This window comes from Passer montanus, unplaced genomic scaffold (assembly GCF_014805655.1).
Source record: "Passer montanus isolate IOZ18808 unplaced genomic scaffold, ASM1480565v1 scaffold82, whole genome shotgun sequence".
Taxonomy (NCBI): Eukaryota; Metazoa; Chordata; class Aves; order Passeriformes; family Passeridae; genus Passer; species Passer montanus.
In genome coordinates, this window is record NW_024373479.1 from 270,079 (window position 1) to 288,708 (window position 18,630).

General features: G+C 37.6%; 1 protein-coding gene across 2 annotated transcripts in view; it reads right to left on the reverse strand.

The window, feature by feature from the left end:
• The window catches only part of NUDT14 (nudix hydrolase 14), a 57,841-nt gene that overhangs the window by 13,851 nt on the left and 25,360 nt on the right, over window positions 1-18,630 (reverse strand). For both annotated transcript variants that reach the window (XM_039733046.1, XM_039733047.1), the window contains 2 exons: window positions 16,070-16,113; window positions 1,929-1,993 (listed from right to left, as the gene is read on the reverse strand). In XM_039733046.1, coding sequence (XP_039588980.1) covers window positions 1,929-1,993; window positions 16,070-16,113 — 109 coding nt within the window. The remainder of the gene's footprint in view (window positions 1-1,928; window positions 1,994-16,069; window positions 16,114-18,630) is intronic.

Consider the following 18,630-nt stretch of genomic DNA (forward strand, 5'->3'; position numbering starts at 1 on the left):
TGGGAAGGCGCTGGCTCCTCTCTAAACTTCTGACTGCACTGGTGTTTCCTACCTCCTGAAACGGAACATGGCTTATGATTCAAATCTTCGATACTGTTTATTTTAAGTCAGTGGAAAAACAAACATCACAATCCATTGAAACGTCATTATACTTACAGTTAATAAACCAGAGTGTGTTTTCATAGGTCCCAACCCTAGCAACATATAATTTTATTATATTTGAAAATGTGTGGTCAATTGTCTACCAAAATAAGCATTGACCAATACCTTTGCAAATTAGTCATGGGTGAGGTACATCTCCAGAGATGCTTATCTTTCTTCTCTCTGCTCCTCCCAAATGTGTGATTTCATGATCATTCAAGATGATCTAATCCCAGAGCACACTGTTTGCCTCACTGGTTGTGTGCTTCTGCCACCCTCAAGTCAGCATGGACTCCTTCAGCTCCCTGCTCCTCAAAATCTGTCTGTAGCCATTCTGCCGTGGCTGCATAAGGGCTGCTGCTGCCAAACAGAACGGGAGGGATGAGTGCCTTTACAAGCAGCACAGACACCAGTGGGAAAAGCTGCTCCTGCCAGCACAGCCTGGGAAAGGCGAGCACACATGGCACCAGCACACGTGCAGGGGACGTGCCTGCAGAGCGAGCGGCAGCTGCTCCTCCCAGCAACGAGAGATCGCCTTCCTGGTGGGACCCTGGTGGATCTGGCAAGGAGAAAAGCCTCAGCCTTTGTCTAGGCTTTGTGGAACAGGCACCAGGGCAGACAATTACCATGGGATGGAGATATAACTACAAATATAGGGATGTGAGTAAGGGCAGGGCATGGCTGTGATCACTGAAGTGCTGTGGGGTATCTGACTGACCACTGGCCAGGTGTCTGAGCAGCTCCAGCCCCTGGAATGCTTTAACTCCAGTCTTTTGAGGCTGATTTGACACCTTCATAGAGATAATGCAATGAATGTGTTGCTGCTCAGTACATATATATGTGTGTGTGTGTGTATATATATATATGTATATATATACATGCACATGCTTCTCCCTAAGATTGCCTCAAAGAGAGCAAGAGCTGTGGGAGCCATTTATGTGCTGGCAAATAAAAGACAGTGGATTAGTGATGAACAAATAACCAAACACTTTACACTAGTCAAGTAGCACTTGATGAGAAGGATGCACTCTCAATGTAACACTGCTGCACAGCACTGGAGAGGTTGTAATCACTGTCAGGAAGAAAGGGCAGTGTGACACTACCCTAGAAAGTTTTCTACAAAGTCTACCATGAGCAGTCTTGAAACTGTCTCTTAGCAACAGTCAGTGAAATACCTTGTCATTTCTTTTAATTAAAATGCAGTGAATATGCATTTCATTTTTAACTTCCAGAAAGTAAATATTGCTTTGAATTAAAAGAACTGATACAAAAACTCAGAAAAAAAAATTGTATTAACCTAAATTCATAATAACTGGTAAAATGAAGTTGTCCACATACTGGTGAAAAAGCATACGGTCCTGAATCTCCCTCATTTCAAATTCCCAACTACACAATCCACAGTAAGACAGTACAAATAAAAAGAATATTTAAGACAAAACAAAACAAAAAGGAAAATACTGTGCTTCTGTACAAGTAGGTCAAGAAGGAACTTCAAATTAAATCAATTTCTTGCATGATCATTGTAGAGTTGTTTGTAATTTAATCGAAAAAAGGACAATAACCAGCCCAAGAGGAGAATGCAAGACTACCCTGATCATTCATTTAATCTGTAATGGAAATTTCCCTGGTTAGAAATTCTGACTGACTGAAAGGGATGGGCTATCATACAAAGAAACAGAATATAGAACAAAGATTTTTATCACCACAGATGCACCAAGTTTTAACTGCTAAAACCTTAAAAGCCTGCTTTACTAGAGAGCAAAAGTAAATGTAAAAGAGAGGATTACCTGGGCGGAACTGCTTCACCACAACAAAGCACTGCCGAGAAGTATTAAAGATCAGGATTGACACACTGGGGAGGAAGATAAAAACACCAAAAGATCAATGCTTTATGAGGGATTAATGCAGAACTATTCAACTTACATCTTGTGAATTTAATTTCAACTACATAAATACATGTAAGACTTATTGCTAAATCCGTGACACAGCAAGGTCCTTGTCCAAAATCCATCTAGAGGGATAGATAATGGATCATGTTCCCAAAGCCCATGACAATTTTGCTCAACATTAAGTCTCTTTTGTCTCCTGGCATGCAAAATAAGCACCAATCAATTCCTTCTTCCTAACAGGAACACCACCACCACCCCCTCTTCCAGTCTAAGAACACTGGTACGAGATAGCAAAAAATCCTTACAAATAAAAACATTTTTCCCCTTATATCAGTCTCAAATTAGGATGGTCAAAACCTCAGGCACAGTCTAGTCTCATTCAGAGACAGTGACTTCTGTATAAACACAGAGAATCTCCTATCTGCAGCTTCTTGCTGAGCTCAGGTTTCAAAACAGATACCATCCAAGCCCAATTTTGTACAAATTTAATCCAGTAGCTTCTCCTGCTACATTCAGTGGTTGCTTGCAGTGTGTGTCATGGGGACACCTGAGGGGCTGAGTATTTGGACCTGCTCTGGATGTGTAGAGTACTGATGCTCTCTGCTTGCCTAACACACTCCCAGGTTTTACTAATTGAAAGTTTAAGAAAATGCAGACAAAAGTTTTTCTCCTTAGTTGGTTGCTCACTGCCACGTGAAAAAACAAGTGTATATTTTGCTCATTACCATGGCAGCATTCTCTCATTTGTTCTGCCTCACTGTATGCAATTGAGACGTTAATTCATTATTCTATGAATTCTACAATGGATTAGACTCACAATGGCATATTTGCAGGGCTGAGTCAAACTTTCAACTTTTCTTGTAAAAGAGCTGTATATTTATTTTCACTATTTGATTTAATAATGAAGTCTCAAGCTGCCAAAGAAAATGCTATCTGATGATTATTAAAAACAATGTCAATGTTTATTATAATAATATATAAAAACCCAAACAGAAGGGAGAAGTCCAGATGTTAGTATTTATATTCATGCTTGCTATTCTCAAAGACCTGTACTGCATATTGATGGCTTCCTGCCCTGGGAGATGCCATTTGCAGGCAATTTTAAAGCAAAGGTTTTAGCCTTCAGAGAGGCTGGAGGAGAACATTCACTCTGGTTCCTGGCACTGGGGTTCTTTCTGGAATATATGGGAGTTTGTGCTGGAAGAAATGAAGTTAAACCACAGACCATAATAGTTTTAAGGTTACTTAAATATTATTCTTTTATTCTTTGATTTTTTTCCTTTTCATGACTGATCCTCTCCCCAAAGCAGAAGTGTCTGAGGGCAGACACTGCTCTAAACAAAAGGGGGAAAGGAATTACTGCCACTGAACCTTTGTTGTTTTGTCCACGGGCACTGCCTGAAAGTGGAGAGAGCAGCAGCCTGAAGCTGCTGATGAAGAGTGGAAGCTTCCTGAAGCAGATGGTTGCCCTTTACCTTTCTTTACATCCACCACCCCAGGCCCAATCTTTCCTTTGGCTTGCCTTCTTCAGCATGTCTCATTAAATAACTCATACCAACTCATTAAAAATGGCTCAGCTATTAGACATTATTTTTTTCTAGGAGTCAATCACTTGAGATTTTTATGGAACAGATGGGAAAATTAAAAACAATCTGTCAGAATTAAGGAACAAGATCAAATTAGCTGGAAAGGAGTAGCAGCAAGTTATTACAATTGTCTGCTTCTCACACCATCTTGAGATGAGAGGGTACAGAAATGGCACAAATCTGTAGAACTTTCTATTTAATTACTTCTAATTTTCTGAGAGACTGACAAACAATTTTGAACAGAAATGTACATTCTTTAGCAAACCACAACACGCAAGCTCTAATATTTCCTGTCAGAGTTGGAGAGTCATGGAGGAGAAAGTTCAGAATTATACCTTCTTAGGAGGGGGGTAACACTGGGAATGCCATTTGCTGTTTCATTGTTCACAAGACACAATATAACATGAAATATTTCCACAGGTCACCAGGTCTGAAAACCCACTGAAGGCTGCATTCAGGACAGTTATCTGAGTATTACACAAAGTTAAAGCAAGACAGTTCAACTGAGCTAAGTGGAGGAGCCTCACTCCCATTTTCAATGGGTTTCTTTATAATGACCCAAAATGTGGGTTCACGTGATTGGTGTGGCCCATAAGGAAAATATTTATCTTCTGGAGTTTTAAACCATCATACAAAGAATTCACTACAAAATCAGTTTGAGATTGCTATTTTTACAGATTATATAGGCTACTAAAAAGAACTACTACAAATCCATTAGTAGGTCCAAACACATCTTTCAGTGGTGCCATACCATGGGGTATTACAGAAGTATTTGATGCTTCAAGGTAATTCCCTTCAAAATATTACAACCAGATCTATTTTAGGGTATTATATACACAGCTTTTAAATGAGGAGTAAACATACAAAAAATTAAAACATCCAAAAGACTTTTGTGAGCATCTCCACACCCAAAAGATACAGAAAAGAAATGAAGCCAAAATTGTACATTTGGGAAAAACACACAGAAGTACTGGGAAAAAAAAAAAAAAAAAACCCAGCCACACTCCCTAAAAGAAGGTAGTAATACTATACAAGAATTTAATCTAAAATGGATATCAAAGTCCTAATGTAGCAACAAGCTTCTTGTCTCAAACAGGAGCACAAGAGCACTTTGTTTATTATATTTTACAAAGGAAAACAATACCCAAATATAAAAGGATCACGATAAATCCCAAGCTTCCATCCATGCCTTAAAACAAGCTGTAACACCTCTGAACTAAGAAAACACTCTCAGCTCAGACCTGCTAATCTTTACACTTGATGTGGCAGATCACTTTTACCATATTCCAGAGGTGTGGATGTTTGCTGGCTATTCCTCCAGCAGCTGACTCTGGGGGACACCAGAGGTGTAAAAGGAGAGCTCAGGAATGCAAACACCACTGCCCAGTGAAGGAGACTCGGCTCCTCCACACCACATCTGTCGTGGCTACATTAGGGACTACAACCAAACAGAAAAATAACTTTTTAAGACATGGCAGGGTGTGTACAGTGTCTTCCAGGGCTGGTGAAGACCACAGACCTACTCAGCCTTCAGCTCAACCTCATCCTCAACCTCCCACTGCAGTAGCTCCCACTCACTTTATACATAAAATAAATCACTACTCTAATTACAGTAGTTCTCCCCAAAGAAAGCTTGCATGTAAACAGCTTACTGTGCAATGATGTAGAATATTGTTCTTTCTATAAATATGGCAACAATTAGAGTAGCTTTAAAGTATTTTAAGAAAGATATGTACCTAAAATGGCTCATACAAAGAGCATTTAACCTGTACTTGAGCTGTTGTTGCACTGGCATGTGTCTGGTCTTGGCACCTAACACAATGTTTTCTGAAAGGGATTCCAACTATTCAGCCAAACTCTCATGTAGCATTTAACCATTTAAACTTAAAAAAAGCCCCGAGTGAAATAGGTATTAGGATTCTCTGATGGATATTTGACTTCTCTAAACTAAGGCAATGTGCAGAAATCAGAAGCTGACCCAAGGACACTGCAACATAAGAGTGCAGAACCTTAATTCCTCCTCCACCTTTAAGACTCTTATGAAAAGAGGTAACATCCACCTGAATACAGCCTTTACAGCTGAAAACACCACTGAGAATAGTTTAGAAAATGACTCCATTGTGTGCCACAGAAAACTACTTCCACCATTTTCCTTCCCCCAACATAGTACAGCTCTGTATTTACTGAAATCACAGTAACTGATGCTTTGTGATATTCCAGCTCAGCAGACATTTAGCTAGAAATACTGCAACTTCACACTCTCAAACTGAGAAAGGAAGGTGGTGTTTCATGGAGCAGCACAGGGCATGCAGCATTTGACCACAGCAGCTCTGAGGTAGGGGACAGATGAAAACTGACATCCTGTTAAAATGTGCACACACACATATGGACCATGCAAAGTTAATTCTTTTGAAATGCATCCCAGAAACTGAGATCAGCAAATGAACTTTACCACAGCTTCTTAAATGTGTACTTCTAGGGCTCTAGTTAATCCACATGCAACTGCTGACACTTACTAATTGCTTTTCATGAGACAAACTTTCAAAATCCTTTAATAAATAAAGATGGATTCAGTCTTTCTTTATTCTTAAATGCGGCCTTAAAGCTGACTTAACAAACGTGAATTTGTAAACCAAAAAATAATTTTAGAAAATCCCCACAGTACAGCAATAGCAAAGACAGGGACAAGACTCCTGTACTTCTGTCAGTGAGCTAAGACTCTCAGGGCTGGAGATGAGGACTTTTAATGACAATCCTGTACTAATAACTAAAATACTAATACATTAGGTAAATTATGAGGCAACACAGGCAAAGAAATGGACCTTTCTTAAATCCTTGTAAGAGCAACTCAGGAGCTGCTTGTGCCAAGCATGGATATGTGTGTGACACACACAAATTGTGATCAGAAATGAACAGTGGAAGATAAAGCACCTAAAAAAAGACTGATATTAACATTGAAAGCCAGGACTTCTCAGCTATTAACCTCAGCCACTTTCATCTACTTTTAAATGTTAAAAAGTATCTCAAAATTAGCTTAAAGCTTGTAATACTGGTAAATGCTGCCTACAAACAATAATCTCAGCTCCATGGGGGAGACTTTAGGAACTAATGATGTATGATTTCTAAAAAACCACAATAAACTAACCAAGCCAAACTACCAAAACCCCTCCAATACTACTAATACTGTGCCTGCAGTATTTCAGTTACCATTCTCAATGAAGACAAAATAAAAGGAATGGCAGATTCCAAAAGGAGACACAAAAACGGCATGCAGGAATAAAAGCAAGTAAGTGATTTAATCAGCCCCCTTGACTCTCAACAGATATTTGGTTTTAAAAATCCCTTTGATACAATCAGAAGAAAATAATCAAATGTAGTGTGCAACCACAGAGGTATTTAGAGATGCATTCATCTCTGCTGGAGAGCATGTGAATATAAAACATACATTTCATATTTTTGCCCACATAGCTCATAAAGGAGAAAATGTCAAGATTTACAAATCATACTAGATGAAAAGTTAGTAAGAAATAAATAAATAATTCAGAAATCCCATAATTGTTTTAGCTTTCAAGTATAAATTTGTTTTTCTTCTTGAACTTATATGAATTTGGCTTTCTTTGTTCATAGAGGGATGACAAATTGATTATTCATAGTGTTCCATGTCAAGCCTATAATTCCATCTAGTCTTTTTTAAATATTGTGTTTGAAAAACACCCCAGATCACAACTAAATTATGTTTATAATGTGCTAAAGGGCTGGAATGGACCTTAAAGATCCTCTACACTCAACCCCCACTGCCATGGGCAGGGATACCTCCCACCAGACCAGGCTGTTCCAGGTGTTATCCAACCTGGCTTTAAACACTTCCAGGCTTGGGGCATCCCCAGCCTCCCTGGGCAACCTGTTCCAGTGCCTCACCACCCTCACAGTAAAACATTTCTTCCTAATATCTAACCTAAACTTTGCCTCTTTGAATCTGTACCTCTTGCTCCTTGTCCTGTCACCACAGTTCCTGACAGAGTCTCTCTCTGCCTTCTCTGTGGGTCCCCTTCAGACCCTGCAAGGTCCCCACACAACCACGTTCACATTTGTGAATGTGTCCTCTTCTTGTTTGAACCTAAAATGACTGTGCCTTCAATTTGAAAGTGATAATCAAAAACCACCTAAACTGGTTTGAGAGCCAATTCTTTGGGAGGAGTCAACCTTCAGGAGGGCCTACTTCATCTTATTTCAAAATTATTTTTTACGTCCGTACAAAAAAATGGTATGTAGCTTCTGTGCCACCTCTGTATTCAAATCAATGATCAATTGCACAGCTGGACACGTCCTGAAAATTTCTCATGTGGTGTCTAAAGTGCTGTCTTCTTCCTTTTATGAGCACAGCATCCAGTACCTTAAGCCAGAGAAAACAGCCCCTTCGTTTTCAGAACAGAGATGTAATAAAGCTGCACCCTTTGATTATTCTCCAGTGCAATTCCTTTAGTTTCCCAGAGCTTTAGCTATAATGCAGACAGTCCTGAGATTAAATGTGTGTGCTTGCACAGTCTTTACTGGTTCATTTAAGTTTTCCTTCAAAGCATTTTGCATCTTTCAAAGGCCTACACCAATCCAATTGGCTGCTTAAAAATGGAGCCTATTACAAAAGCAAAGCTATAAGCTCCTGACAAAAACATTCACCCTTTCATACTAATCACAGATAAAGTGGATTTGGCAATAGATAATTAGAGACATCTAAAAGACTTCTGTATTCTGATGAAATTTGAATGCTTTCTCCAACACAACATAAATATTTAATAGTAAATAAACCCAAAATAAAGTGGTGAGCCATGTATGCTTGAGAAAATAAAAGTTACTTTGGAAAAAAATCAAAAGGAAGACTGGTTTCAGTAAACTGAACTGCAGCAGGAAGTTGCTCATGACACCATAAAGCAGGAAGCATATATTTGGTTAATCATCAGACCAGCGTAAAAATGAACTAAGAAGTGGTTACAAACCCATACATATGCACTTTTAATACACATTTTGTATCTACTTGTAAAGTAGCAATCTGTATTGCCAACCAGAATATCATCAGGATAACTTCTTTGGAATAAACAATTCTCTCAGCAACTTATTTTCATACAACAAAGAAAAATTAGAAAGAAAATTCAACTGCAAAATAAATGAGACATCAAAGCACACTGCTCTCAATAACATTCCTTAAGTGCCATATCTTGGCCAGTATCCCAGGATACCCTTAGAAATGACACATTGCATCTCAATAGGATTCTTTCAACAAAATATTTTAATAAATAAATTCAGGTTTTATGCTAACTTATTTGATTAAATACAGCTTTATGGGAATTATGTGCAGCAGATGTCAGAGCCTGATGGGCTTTTGTTCCAATTCCTAATTATTTGTGAAACTGCCATTTATAAATGCTATCACATAGTAAGACCAATAAATAATCCACCTAAAAAGCCTAAATATGTCTATTCCATTTTGAAATGGCAGAAGTCAACGATTTAAAATACCATCAGGTTACAAGGACAGCTCACAAAACAAAAAAGTTCAAGTGTGCTGCACTAAGGTAAGGGAAACCAGAACTTTGTTAATTACCTACCAAAATCCAAGCATGATGTGCGTAACACATTTGCCAGGTATAACTGCACACTCTCAGTACCATCAGTGAGAAACTGATAATTGTTCACATTATCCTAGAATAAGGTTTAAATAATTCCCTCTTTTCCAAGAGATGTTTTCAGCTACAATTCTAAAATACAGGCGCTCCAACTACAGAACATTTCCTAGCTTCCCTAACATTATTTTTACCCATCCAAAGGCAGGGTGTGCATGCTACTGTCTCTAGGCCATGTACAAACTCTTGGCATCCTTCACACAGAACAGGTTTATTTCAAAATCACCCGAAAGCAGAGGGAAGACACTGTCTGATTTCAGTGATTGTAAGAGAATGAACACATTTATTTACTTTGCATATTATCAGGAACAGTAGAAAATTAAATCTCTAAACTTTTGAAAAACCCAAGATTCTTCTAATCTGGATACCAGAAACCTGTATTCAGAAATTAATGACTAAGCCAAAATTCTACTGTACTTTCTTAGTTATAAGAATTTTCATGGATTCTGTTCTTAAAATTAGGCAAATATTTAACTTCCCAATGAAGCAATGCCCTCTATAAAGATTTTATTGCTATTTTACCCTGTTTTAGTGATACAGCAGAGATTGTATACTATAGGGTGATTTCATATCACATGCGTAAGAAGCTGAAATGAGAATCTGAAAATTTATGACTTCATGTTTCTCTCTGATAACTTTACAGCATCTCATCTCATGTTTCTCTCATTCCTATACTTTTATTTAAATTGGATCCTAAGGTAACAACATAGTAACTCATTTTAAAAGACAGTAAATACGCCTGCAGAATTCCTGGCACAAAAGCAGAGGATCTGTCAAGTCTTCACTGTAGAAAACCCCCAAAATGAACAACAAAAAACACAGCATTAAGTGCATTTCATTTGCAAATACTGTATGCAAACAAATCATGTAATTACTTGGGTTGAAGGAAACTAATAGGCTACTACATTTTTCCTTCTAATACTAGGAAAATTATCACTATCCTGATAACATCCTTGATAGATATCAAGCCTAGACCTGAGCATTTTCAATGACAGTGATTACAAAACATGCCTTCCTGGATTATCTTATTGCTTATTGGTCAAAACAGTTTATTAGTGCTTAATTTTAAAAATATTTAAATATTTTCCCCACCATACATCATTTCTCATTCTGTCATTGATTACTGATGAAATTAAATTATTCTGGCCTGTTCTGTAACGTTCCTTTACATTTTATGATAAGCGGTAATTTCTCTCCTCAATTGTGATATCCTTTGCATGAACATGCCCAGCCCTCATTCCCTTCTCTCAGCTATTATTTCCCTAAACTTTTCATTATTTTTGTTTGTTGAACTACATCCAGTTGATTTTAAACAGCGCATTATCTTCCACACTATCTTTGAAGATAATCAAGAGAATTCCACATCATTGACACCCTGGAGGAGACATTACAAAGACAGACAAGGTTTACAGAATAACAGCACATCATTGAAAGTAAAAAGCATATGCCACCCAAGAAAAACATTTTTCTTTTTTTTTTACCTGTAATGATGTTTAAAAGCTGCATTTTAAAGCTACTGTGATAATTCTTGCACAAAGGAAGCATCTGAGTTACATTTCATGGTGCCTTATAATACACTAGGACATAAACCAGAAAAATACATACAGGATTCAGTTTCCATAAAGCCCAAGTGATCTGGCATATGAAATAGGAGAAGGAATTTAATCCACTCCTATAATGTGGTCAGGGCACATGACTTCCACCCTGTCTCCATAGCTGCCTGCTCCAGCCCTGAGCCAGAATAGCACCCGTGGCTCCTGCAGGCCACTGGCCTGGCTCTGGTGACCCATCCCTGGCTGGTCCTGTGGCCAGGGCTGGGATGCAGCTGCAGCTGCTGGGCTGCATTCCTCAGTGCCCCAGGCAGGAGCTCCTGATCTCTGCCCTGGCCAGGTACCTGCACAGCACACGGCCTCCACACCTGCATCTCCTCCTTTGGAGCCGTGCTCAATTCTGACCTGCCTCGAGAACCTCCTCCTGTTTGCCTGCAGGACTGGGACCTGCAGGAGGGAACAAGACAAGGTGGAGGTTGCTTTGGTTTCTTCACCCTGTAAACTCACTCCTGATGGAAAACTACACTTCACAGTTGTCTTTGTAATAGATAAAGTGCAAAGTCATTTATTCCAAGGAAGAAAATTAGATTAGGAATTAATTTGTTTGAAACGGAAAACAAATTAATCTCTTTACTTGAAAAAACAAAAAGGCAAATCTTATAAAGCAGGAATATAAGGATAAACTTTCAGGGTTTTTCATTAAGAATTTTTGAAGTCAGGAACTCATGCTGAGTCACTGTGATAAGATTTTGCAAGTAAAAATGCAGCATGAATGGGGTACAATGCACATGCAGAGTTGCAAGTTTTTTAATCCAAATGCTTTTTACTCATCACATGGTATTTTCAGAGATGAGAGGAACTCACATAACTATCTTGCACACAGTTCAGTCTCCTCAAATTTGTTCTCTTTTAAATGCAGTGAACTTTACAGTGAATTTTTCATACTTTCAAATAGAGAGGTAGATATAATTTTGTTTTGTCAACTAGGAAAAGGTACAGTTGTGTCCCTGTTTCAAGCGTTATTACTCAAATCACAGAAGGGAGCACATGACTGTACACTGACCTTCATCTGTTCCCAAATTATGCCTTTTAAAAGCCTTGAATCTGTTTAAGGGGAGCTGCTGAAACCTGAAACGAATGTGGTCTATTGCTTTATAAAGTAGATGAATGTAGAACTTAAGTATTACATTTCAGGCTCTTACTGTACTATATATAGCAAAATTAGGATGAGGGAGAATATAACTGTAACCTGAGTCTGGTTTTAGAGAATATTTTTTTGTTACAGGTATCGATGGTTACTCTGTAAAATTTAGTATGTTTCTATTTCTAACAGAAAATCACCACAAATTTGCAGAAGGAAAATGTTCTCCCAATTAAGACTTTCATTTTTAAAAGCTGAGTCCTTAAAAAAATTACCAGCTCTTCAGCCCACAAATCACACCCCCAGAAATTGCTACCCAGCTCTGACAGACCCAAGCCTAAAAAGAACCTTGAAGTACACCTTGTATCTAAATTTTCATTGCTTGCACTCTGCCTGATTTTCATCAGGATATGTTTAATAATGACCAATATATCATCTTGAGTATTAAAGGGAAAATTACACTTAATTAGAAAAGTAAGCAGTGTATAACTGCAGAAAGCATCTTTTGCTGTGTGCCTGACACAACAGGCCAAAATTATGCAACTCTTAGGAGCAACATCTTAATAAACTTTTTCAATAATTACAGTGGAGAAGAAGTAGTCAGGGATTTTTACTTCACTCATTTTTAGTAAACTTCATTGTCGTTTCTAATGACATACTAAAACCTTCCAATGAGCTCTGATAATGTTCATCTGCATGTTTCAAAGAAAGATTAACTTAAATCTAACTCCACAGGATAAGAACAATAGTAAGATCACTATTTTTCAATAGAAAAATGGCTTAGAAATTGACAAACTTCTTGACAAGTTTACAAATTTTTGACAGTTTTCAGATGGGAATTGTAACACTCATTATGCATTTAATGTGCTTGTAAAATCATAGAAACCTTCGGGACGTAAATAATTTTTGGAAATCATCTGATCCAATCTCCTATTAAAAGTCACTATAACTCTAAGTTAGGCCTGATTTCTCAGAGCCTTGTCCAGTCACGGTTTGGATTTCTTTAACGATGGATATTCTGGGCAAAGAATTCCAGGACCAAACTACCGTCCATAGGTATATCCTTGTGTCATGGATCTTCCTTCTGTTAGAATTTAAACCTAAATATGGTAAGAAATGCTGCTTCTTTTGTCTATGCTGACACACAGTTGACTTTTGACAGCACAGGTTCCGAAGGTTTGCCTTAACGCAGTTTATTGTGTGACAAGTAATAAATTGCACATAACTATTTTTGTCTTTAAGTGGCAGGGAGGGATTGGGAATAAGCAATTATTTGTTCAACATAAATTACAGCAGTGACTTCAGGACTGATGTCTAGTTCTGAATGATCCTGATCTCAAGAAATCCCATGAACCACACACTGTAGACTCATGCCCAGATGTGCAAATAACTAAAGAAAAGAAAAGAAACAAAAGGAAAAAAGGAAAAGTAATACCAATTCTGCTATTTTACCTTATGCTAGAGTTACACCACCAGACTACATATGGTTAAATGATCTTGCCCCACTGCAACATATAGTGAGATTTTAAAAGATGACTCACATCTAAAGCAAATGAAGTGACTACTGCAGCCCTTGTGTTTTTGTCTTTGTATAATTTAATCAGCTGTTCATCTGAACAGTTGGAAAGGATACATTTATACAACAATAACTTCATCTCTCTTGGTAGATATTTCCCTGTATCTTCTGATACAAATCTACTAAATATTGGCTTATATTGACCTAATCTGAAATGAGACAGAACACTGGGGTCCCAAAGGAACCCAGCACACAAGCTCTCAGTTCACTACCATGCAGCAAGGAAGTCAGTCTTAAGCGTGTTTACTCGTGCTGCTGAAAGAGGATGGCAAATAAAGACATGGGTTAGGCACAATGTCAGGTTTTATATGATTACACAGTTGTTTTTTTAATTCATCATCACTAAATTCATAATACATATCAATTCCATGTAAATATATAATATATACATGTGTTCTTTACAGATCTTTACAGAACATGCTCAGCTCAGGTAAACAGCCCTATTACAGCCACTTGGAGCATTTAACAGTCTTACAGCACTTCCCTAAGTAGTAAGCTATGAATACTTATGAAAAAGTATTATGGAAAAGGGATCTCAATTCTGGAAAACATCTACAATCTTTTTCAAGCAGACATACACACCAGGAAATCCTGACCAACAGAACTGTGTCCCAGAAACCTTTCCTCTCCTCTCCTTCAATATTTGTCTTTCATTGACAGTAATGAACCTGTAAGAGCTCTCTCAGCATGAAGTTCTTTATAATCTTCAGGAACTAGTTAACATGACTTTTCCATATAATAAGCATCACAGCTATTAAAATACATCAAAATGTAGGGCTTTAAAGTATTACAAGGGATTTTGAATCTGACTAATGTATTGGGTAATAATTGCCTTCCTATCCACAAAAAAAAAAAAATTATGTAAACCCATGGATTTCCTATGCAGGAAGTTCACATTACTACCTTTGGTGTCAGAAGCTGCAATGAATTTCCTTGTGAAAGAGTGTTAGACATTCTGCAGTTCAACAGTAGTCACTAATAAGTTGGGGTGGCAGCTGTTGTGCATCTGAAGCTAACAAATGTTATGTGACCAGAGATGACTGGCATGACATGTGGCCGTAGCCTTTTTATAAAGTTATGTTCTCAACTATTTTAAAAATGTCCACAAAAGTCCTTCGGAAATACTGTTCCCAAGAAGTTCATGGAAAACTGATCCTTTAATACTTACCCCACTCAGTTAGTTGCATATATTCACACATTATCACAGAGTGATAAACTGAAGTTTAAACAAAAATAGTCATATAAATTCATCTGGAAGTCATGTTCTCAGCACTGTGACTTGAGGCTGGATTCACTTGCTTGAATGGGAATATATTAAATTTCCAGCAATCAATTATCATTTCAGCCTTTGTATCTGCCATCATAAATTCAGGCACATGCCCATATGGACAGACAAAGTGCAAAGACAGAACTGTCTTCCAGGCAAATTCCAAAAGCAAGTGTGAAGTTCAGTATTGAAATATCACTCCCTTTTCTGTCCTCATTCTCAAGCAGTAGGAGCATTTTTAATCCAACTAATACTTTCCCAATTCTCCTGAAAATTTTACCCTCATAATTTTATATAGATAAAAAGTGTTGCCAGAATTTTATATCCCTCCCAGGCACCCACATGCATGTAAAGACTCATGCCACAAAAAGACTCATGTAAGGACTCAGAGAGCTCCAACAGAGAAGGATTTCCCAAAATGCAATTGATTTGAGTTATTTAAAGCACACAAAAAACACATCTCTTGATGTGGTTCTGGTTATGATACAATTTATTTTAATGTTTTGCTACATTTTTTACATTTAATAGATTTAGAAAAGCTTTTTCTTGGAAAAAGTTGTTACCCTTGCTTTTTATTTTTATCTTCTAGTCCCTGAATTTTCAGCAAACAGATGAAATATTAATACTTTTTCAAAGACATATAAATATTTTAGTTTTTAATAACACTGAGACTTGGTCTGTTTTATATACACCTTATTTGTTATAATCTTGTATGAACTGATCTTTGAAGTCAGGAGTTAATTGCTTTTCTCCTCTGATCAGAGAAATACATTTGGAAAGACTGAAGAAACTCCTTCCTCCAAGTAATAAATTCCCACTCAAAAAAGAGGATTTCATACAATCCAAACATCCAGAGGACAGGAATTGGCCCATCTTGAGAAAATCAGCCATTTTATGTCTGATTTTAACCATTAAAATGTACAATAACGTGTTAATAATGTGTTAATAATTTAATGTGTAAATAATGTGTACAATAATGTGTTAATGTACAATTATGTGTTAAAACTCTAATATTGGAACAGTCAAGCACAGACAAAACATAATAAACCACAAGGAGATTTTTAAATTTCTGTTAATTCAATCTTAAACAGTAGAGAACCACCTGCAAGTATTACACAAGAAGTGAGACTTGAAGAGGTAATTGGAGGAAAGAAAATATCAGTAACACTTGACCAATGAAAGAGAATACAGTATGAAATACAACATGAAGACAATTGGAAATAATGAGATGCCATCGTTACCTGTCATGTGTCCTCATAAAATCCCAGAACTTCTTAGTGCCATTCTGGAGGGGAAAAAAATTAAAAATCAATCAATTTAAATCCAATTGAAAAATTACTATAATGAAATTTAACAAAACTTATGAGGCATTTCTTTGAAAACTCAGTACAGTTAGTTTTATTTATGAGGCCAGTAGTCTGGATTCTGACAGTTAGTATTGCAAACACTGAGAACTGTCTCAGGACAGTTCAAAATCTTAGACCTACAATAATATGATGACAGCTAGCAGACATTCATTGCAGCCTTCAGGCCCAGTTTTGGCCACAGCACCAACTTCAGCTGCTCAATTTAACCATTCACAGCGCCAGCAAGCCATAAACAGCTCTGTTTTAACCAGTAGGATAACCCACAGGTATGTTCTTCCATGTCCAGAAATGCTCTTACCTGGAGAACAGCTCAGCACTTACCTCCTAACTAAACCCATGTGGGATCCAGGAACAGGACACCTTCCCTCTAACCCCTTACAAGGTCCAAAATAAGAGTTTTATCCACACCTAATATGAAGGGTGTCACACTCCATTCTACACAGCAGCTGCTCCTCTGCACTGCTGGTGGTGCTGAGGGCACTGTCTCACAGCAGGCTTGAAATCACAGCACTCAAGAGCTGGGAGACATTAAATGGCTGATTTTCTCAAGATGGGCCAATTCCTGTCCTCTGCCAGCTTAAAAGGAACAATATCCACTACAGCTGACAGTGATCTCTGAAAACAAGTGTTCTTTCACAATTATAATGAACACCTATACCTTACTTACATTTATATTATACTTTATATAGTTATTGTATACCTTGTATAGCAATTCATACACATCAGTTAATGGAGATGCATATAATTCTTTATTCTGTTTACTGGAAGTGTGATGGTGTTTTTCAGCTCAAATACAACTCAAGAATTTTCAGTCCCAGGTCAGTTTTAAGTCTGTGTTAGGAATCAGTATGAAGCCAGAGGAAATTCTTGTGGTTGATACCTTTTTCTTATAAGCAACACAAAAACGAGACCTGCTGAAGACCTACATACCTAAAATATGCTTAATGTGAAAAGCAGCACTTGACTTCTATTATAAAGTATGGTTAAATGGATGATCAAACCCTGAGCAACTGGTTAATGATTTAAAGCAGGTAAATGTGAGCAATGAGAGAAGAATCAAGTTCAGTTGGTGGGTAAAGGTGCCAACCAATATAGACAGGCCCTTCAGCTCTATTACAGATGTCATGGCTACCAAGTACACAACAGCTGGTGGGGATTAGATAACAAGCACTCTGGTTCAGAGATTAAGCCCCTGAGCTTTATGAGTTTACCAAGCTTTTTGGAAGAGGGGCTGTTTGCTTGCTAGCTGGGTTTTCCTTCATTCCCACAACTCTAATTATAAACAGTTGTTCACCTCAAGAGAAACTCTAATCCGTGCTTCCATTGGTGTGTGCACATACCTTCTGTTAGCACTGACAGGAATCCAACGTGTGCATTACAGGAGAAGTCCTGTCATTGTTTAAATGCAGTGTAATGTTGAAAGGGAAATAAAGACAGCAAATTCTTACTGTGAACTGAAATACTAAAGCCATTGCTTCCAAATCTGAGTGTATATCCAATTCATTCCACCTGCTGACAGACAGAGGAACAACTTTGATAGGACTATGATAAAATACACAGCTGCAACATGGGCTGTGTTTTATGGTAAGATAATTTAAGGTATTAAACGTGCAAGGTCAGCTCAATCTTTCTGTAGGTTTGTTTCTACCTGTATTTGTGGGATTTGTTACCAGATTGCTGAGCAATTTTTCCATTTAACACAAAAGAATTGGAAAACTTTGTAGCAAGTTACAATATGTAACTTCATATTGTTTCTCTAGTTTCAACCTTCTCCTGCCCCAAATCATAAGCTGGTGCTACCATCATCCATTCTCCCTTTGTAGTGTTCACTTTGGAGAAGTGTGGGTGTCCAGCTGCTGGAGATGCCAAAAAACCCCCTGAATTAAGTCTCTCCTTGCATTAATTTAGACTATTAGTCCTGTGATACTGGATTCTAACACGCAATCCCACCAACAACCTTTGTAGCTCTTTCCTCTTGCCATCATTTTGCAAATTATAGAAGCTGATTGCTTTGGAGCACTTATGAGAGGGTTTCAAATAGCTGAGGAAAATTACACCCTAGAGAATCATCCTCATACAGATGGGATCCATCAGAACTGAATGACCTCTTCCCAAGGATGAGCCCTGTTACCATTAGCAGAGCCTACCTCACAGACGTGCACATGATTTTTAGCAGAAAGTAAAGAAGGAACTCTTCTTTTACCTAAAAAGAAGAGTACTTAAAAACAAATTAATCAGAAAATAAAATCTGCATTTTCTATTTTCTACGCCCAGGTAAAGCACTTTCTCTAGAACATAATTTCATTAGTCTAAGACCCAAATTCAAAACCAGCTACAGGCTAAATTATTTTGAGTCAAGACATCAGTTAGTATCACATACTCTGACTGGACAATGCTTACTAAGAGATTTTTTGCCTATATTTGAATTAAAAAAT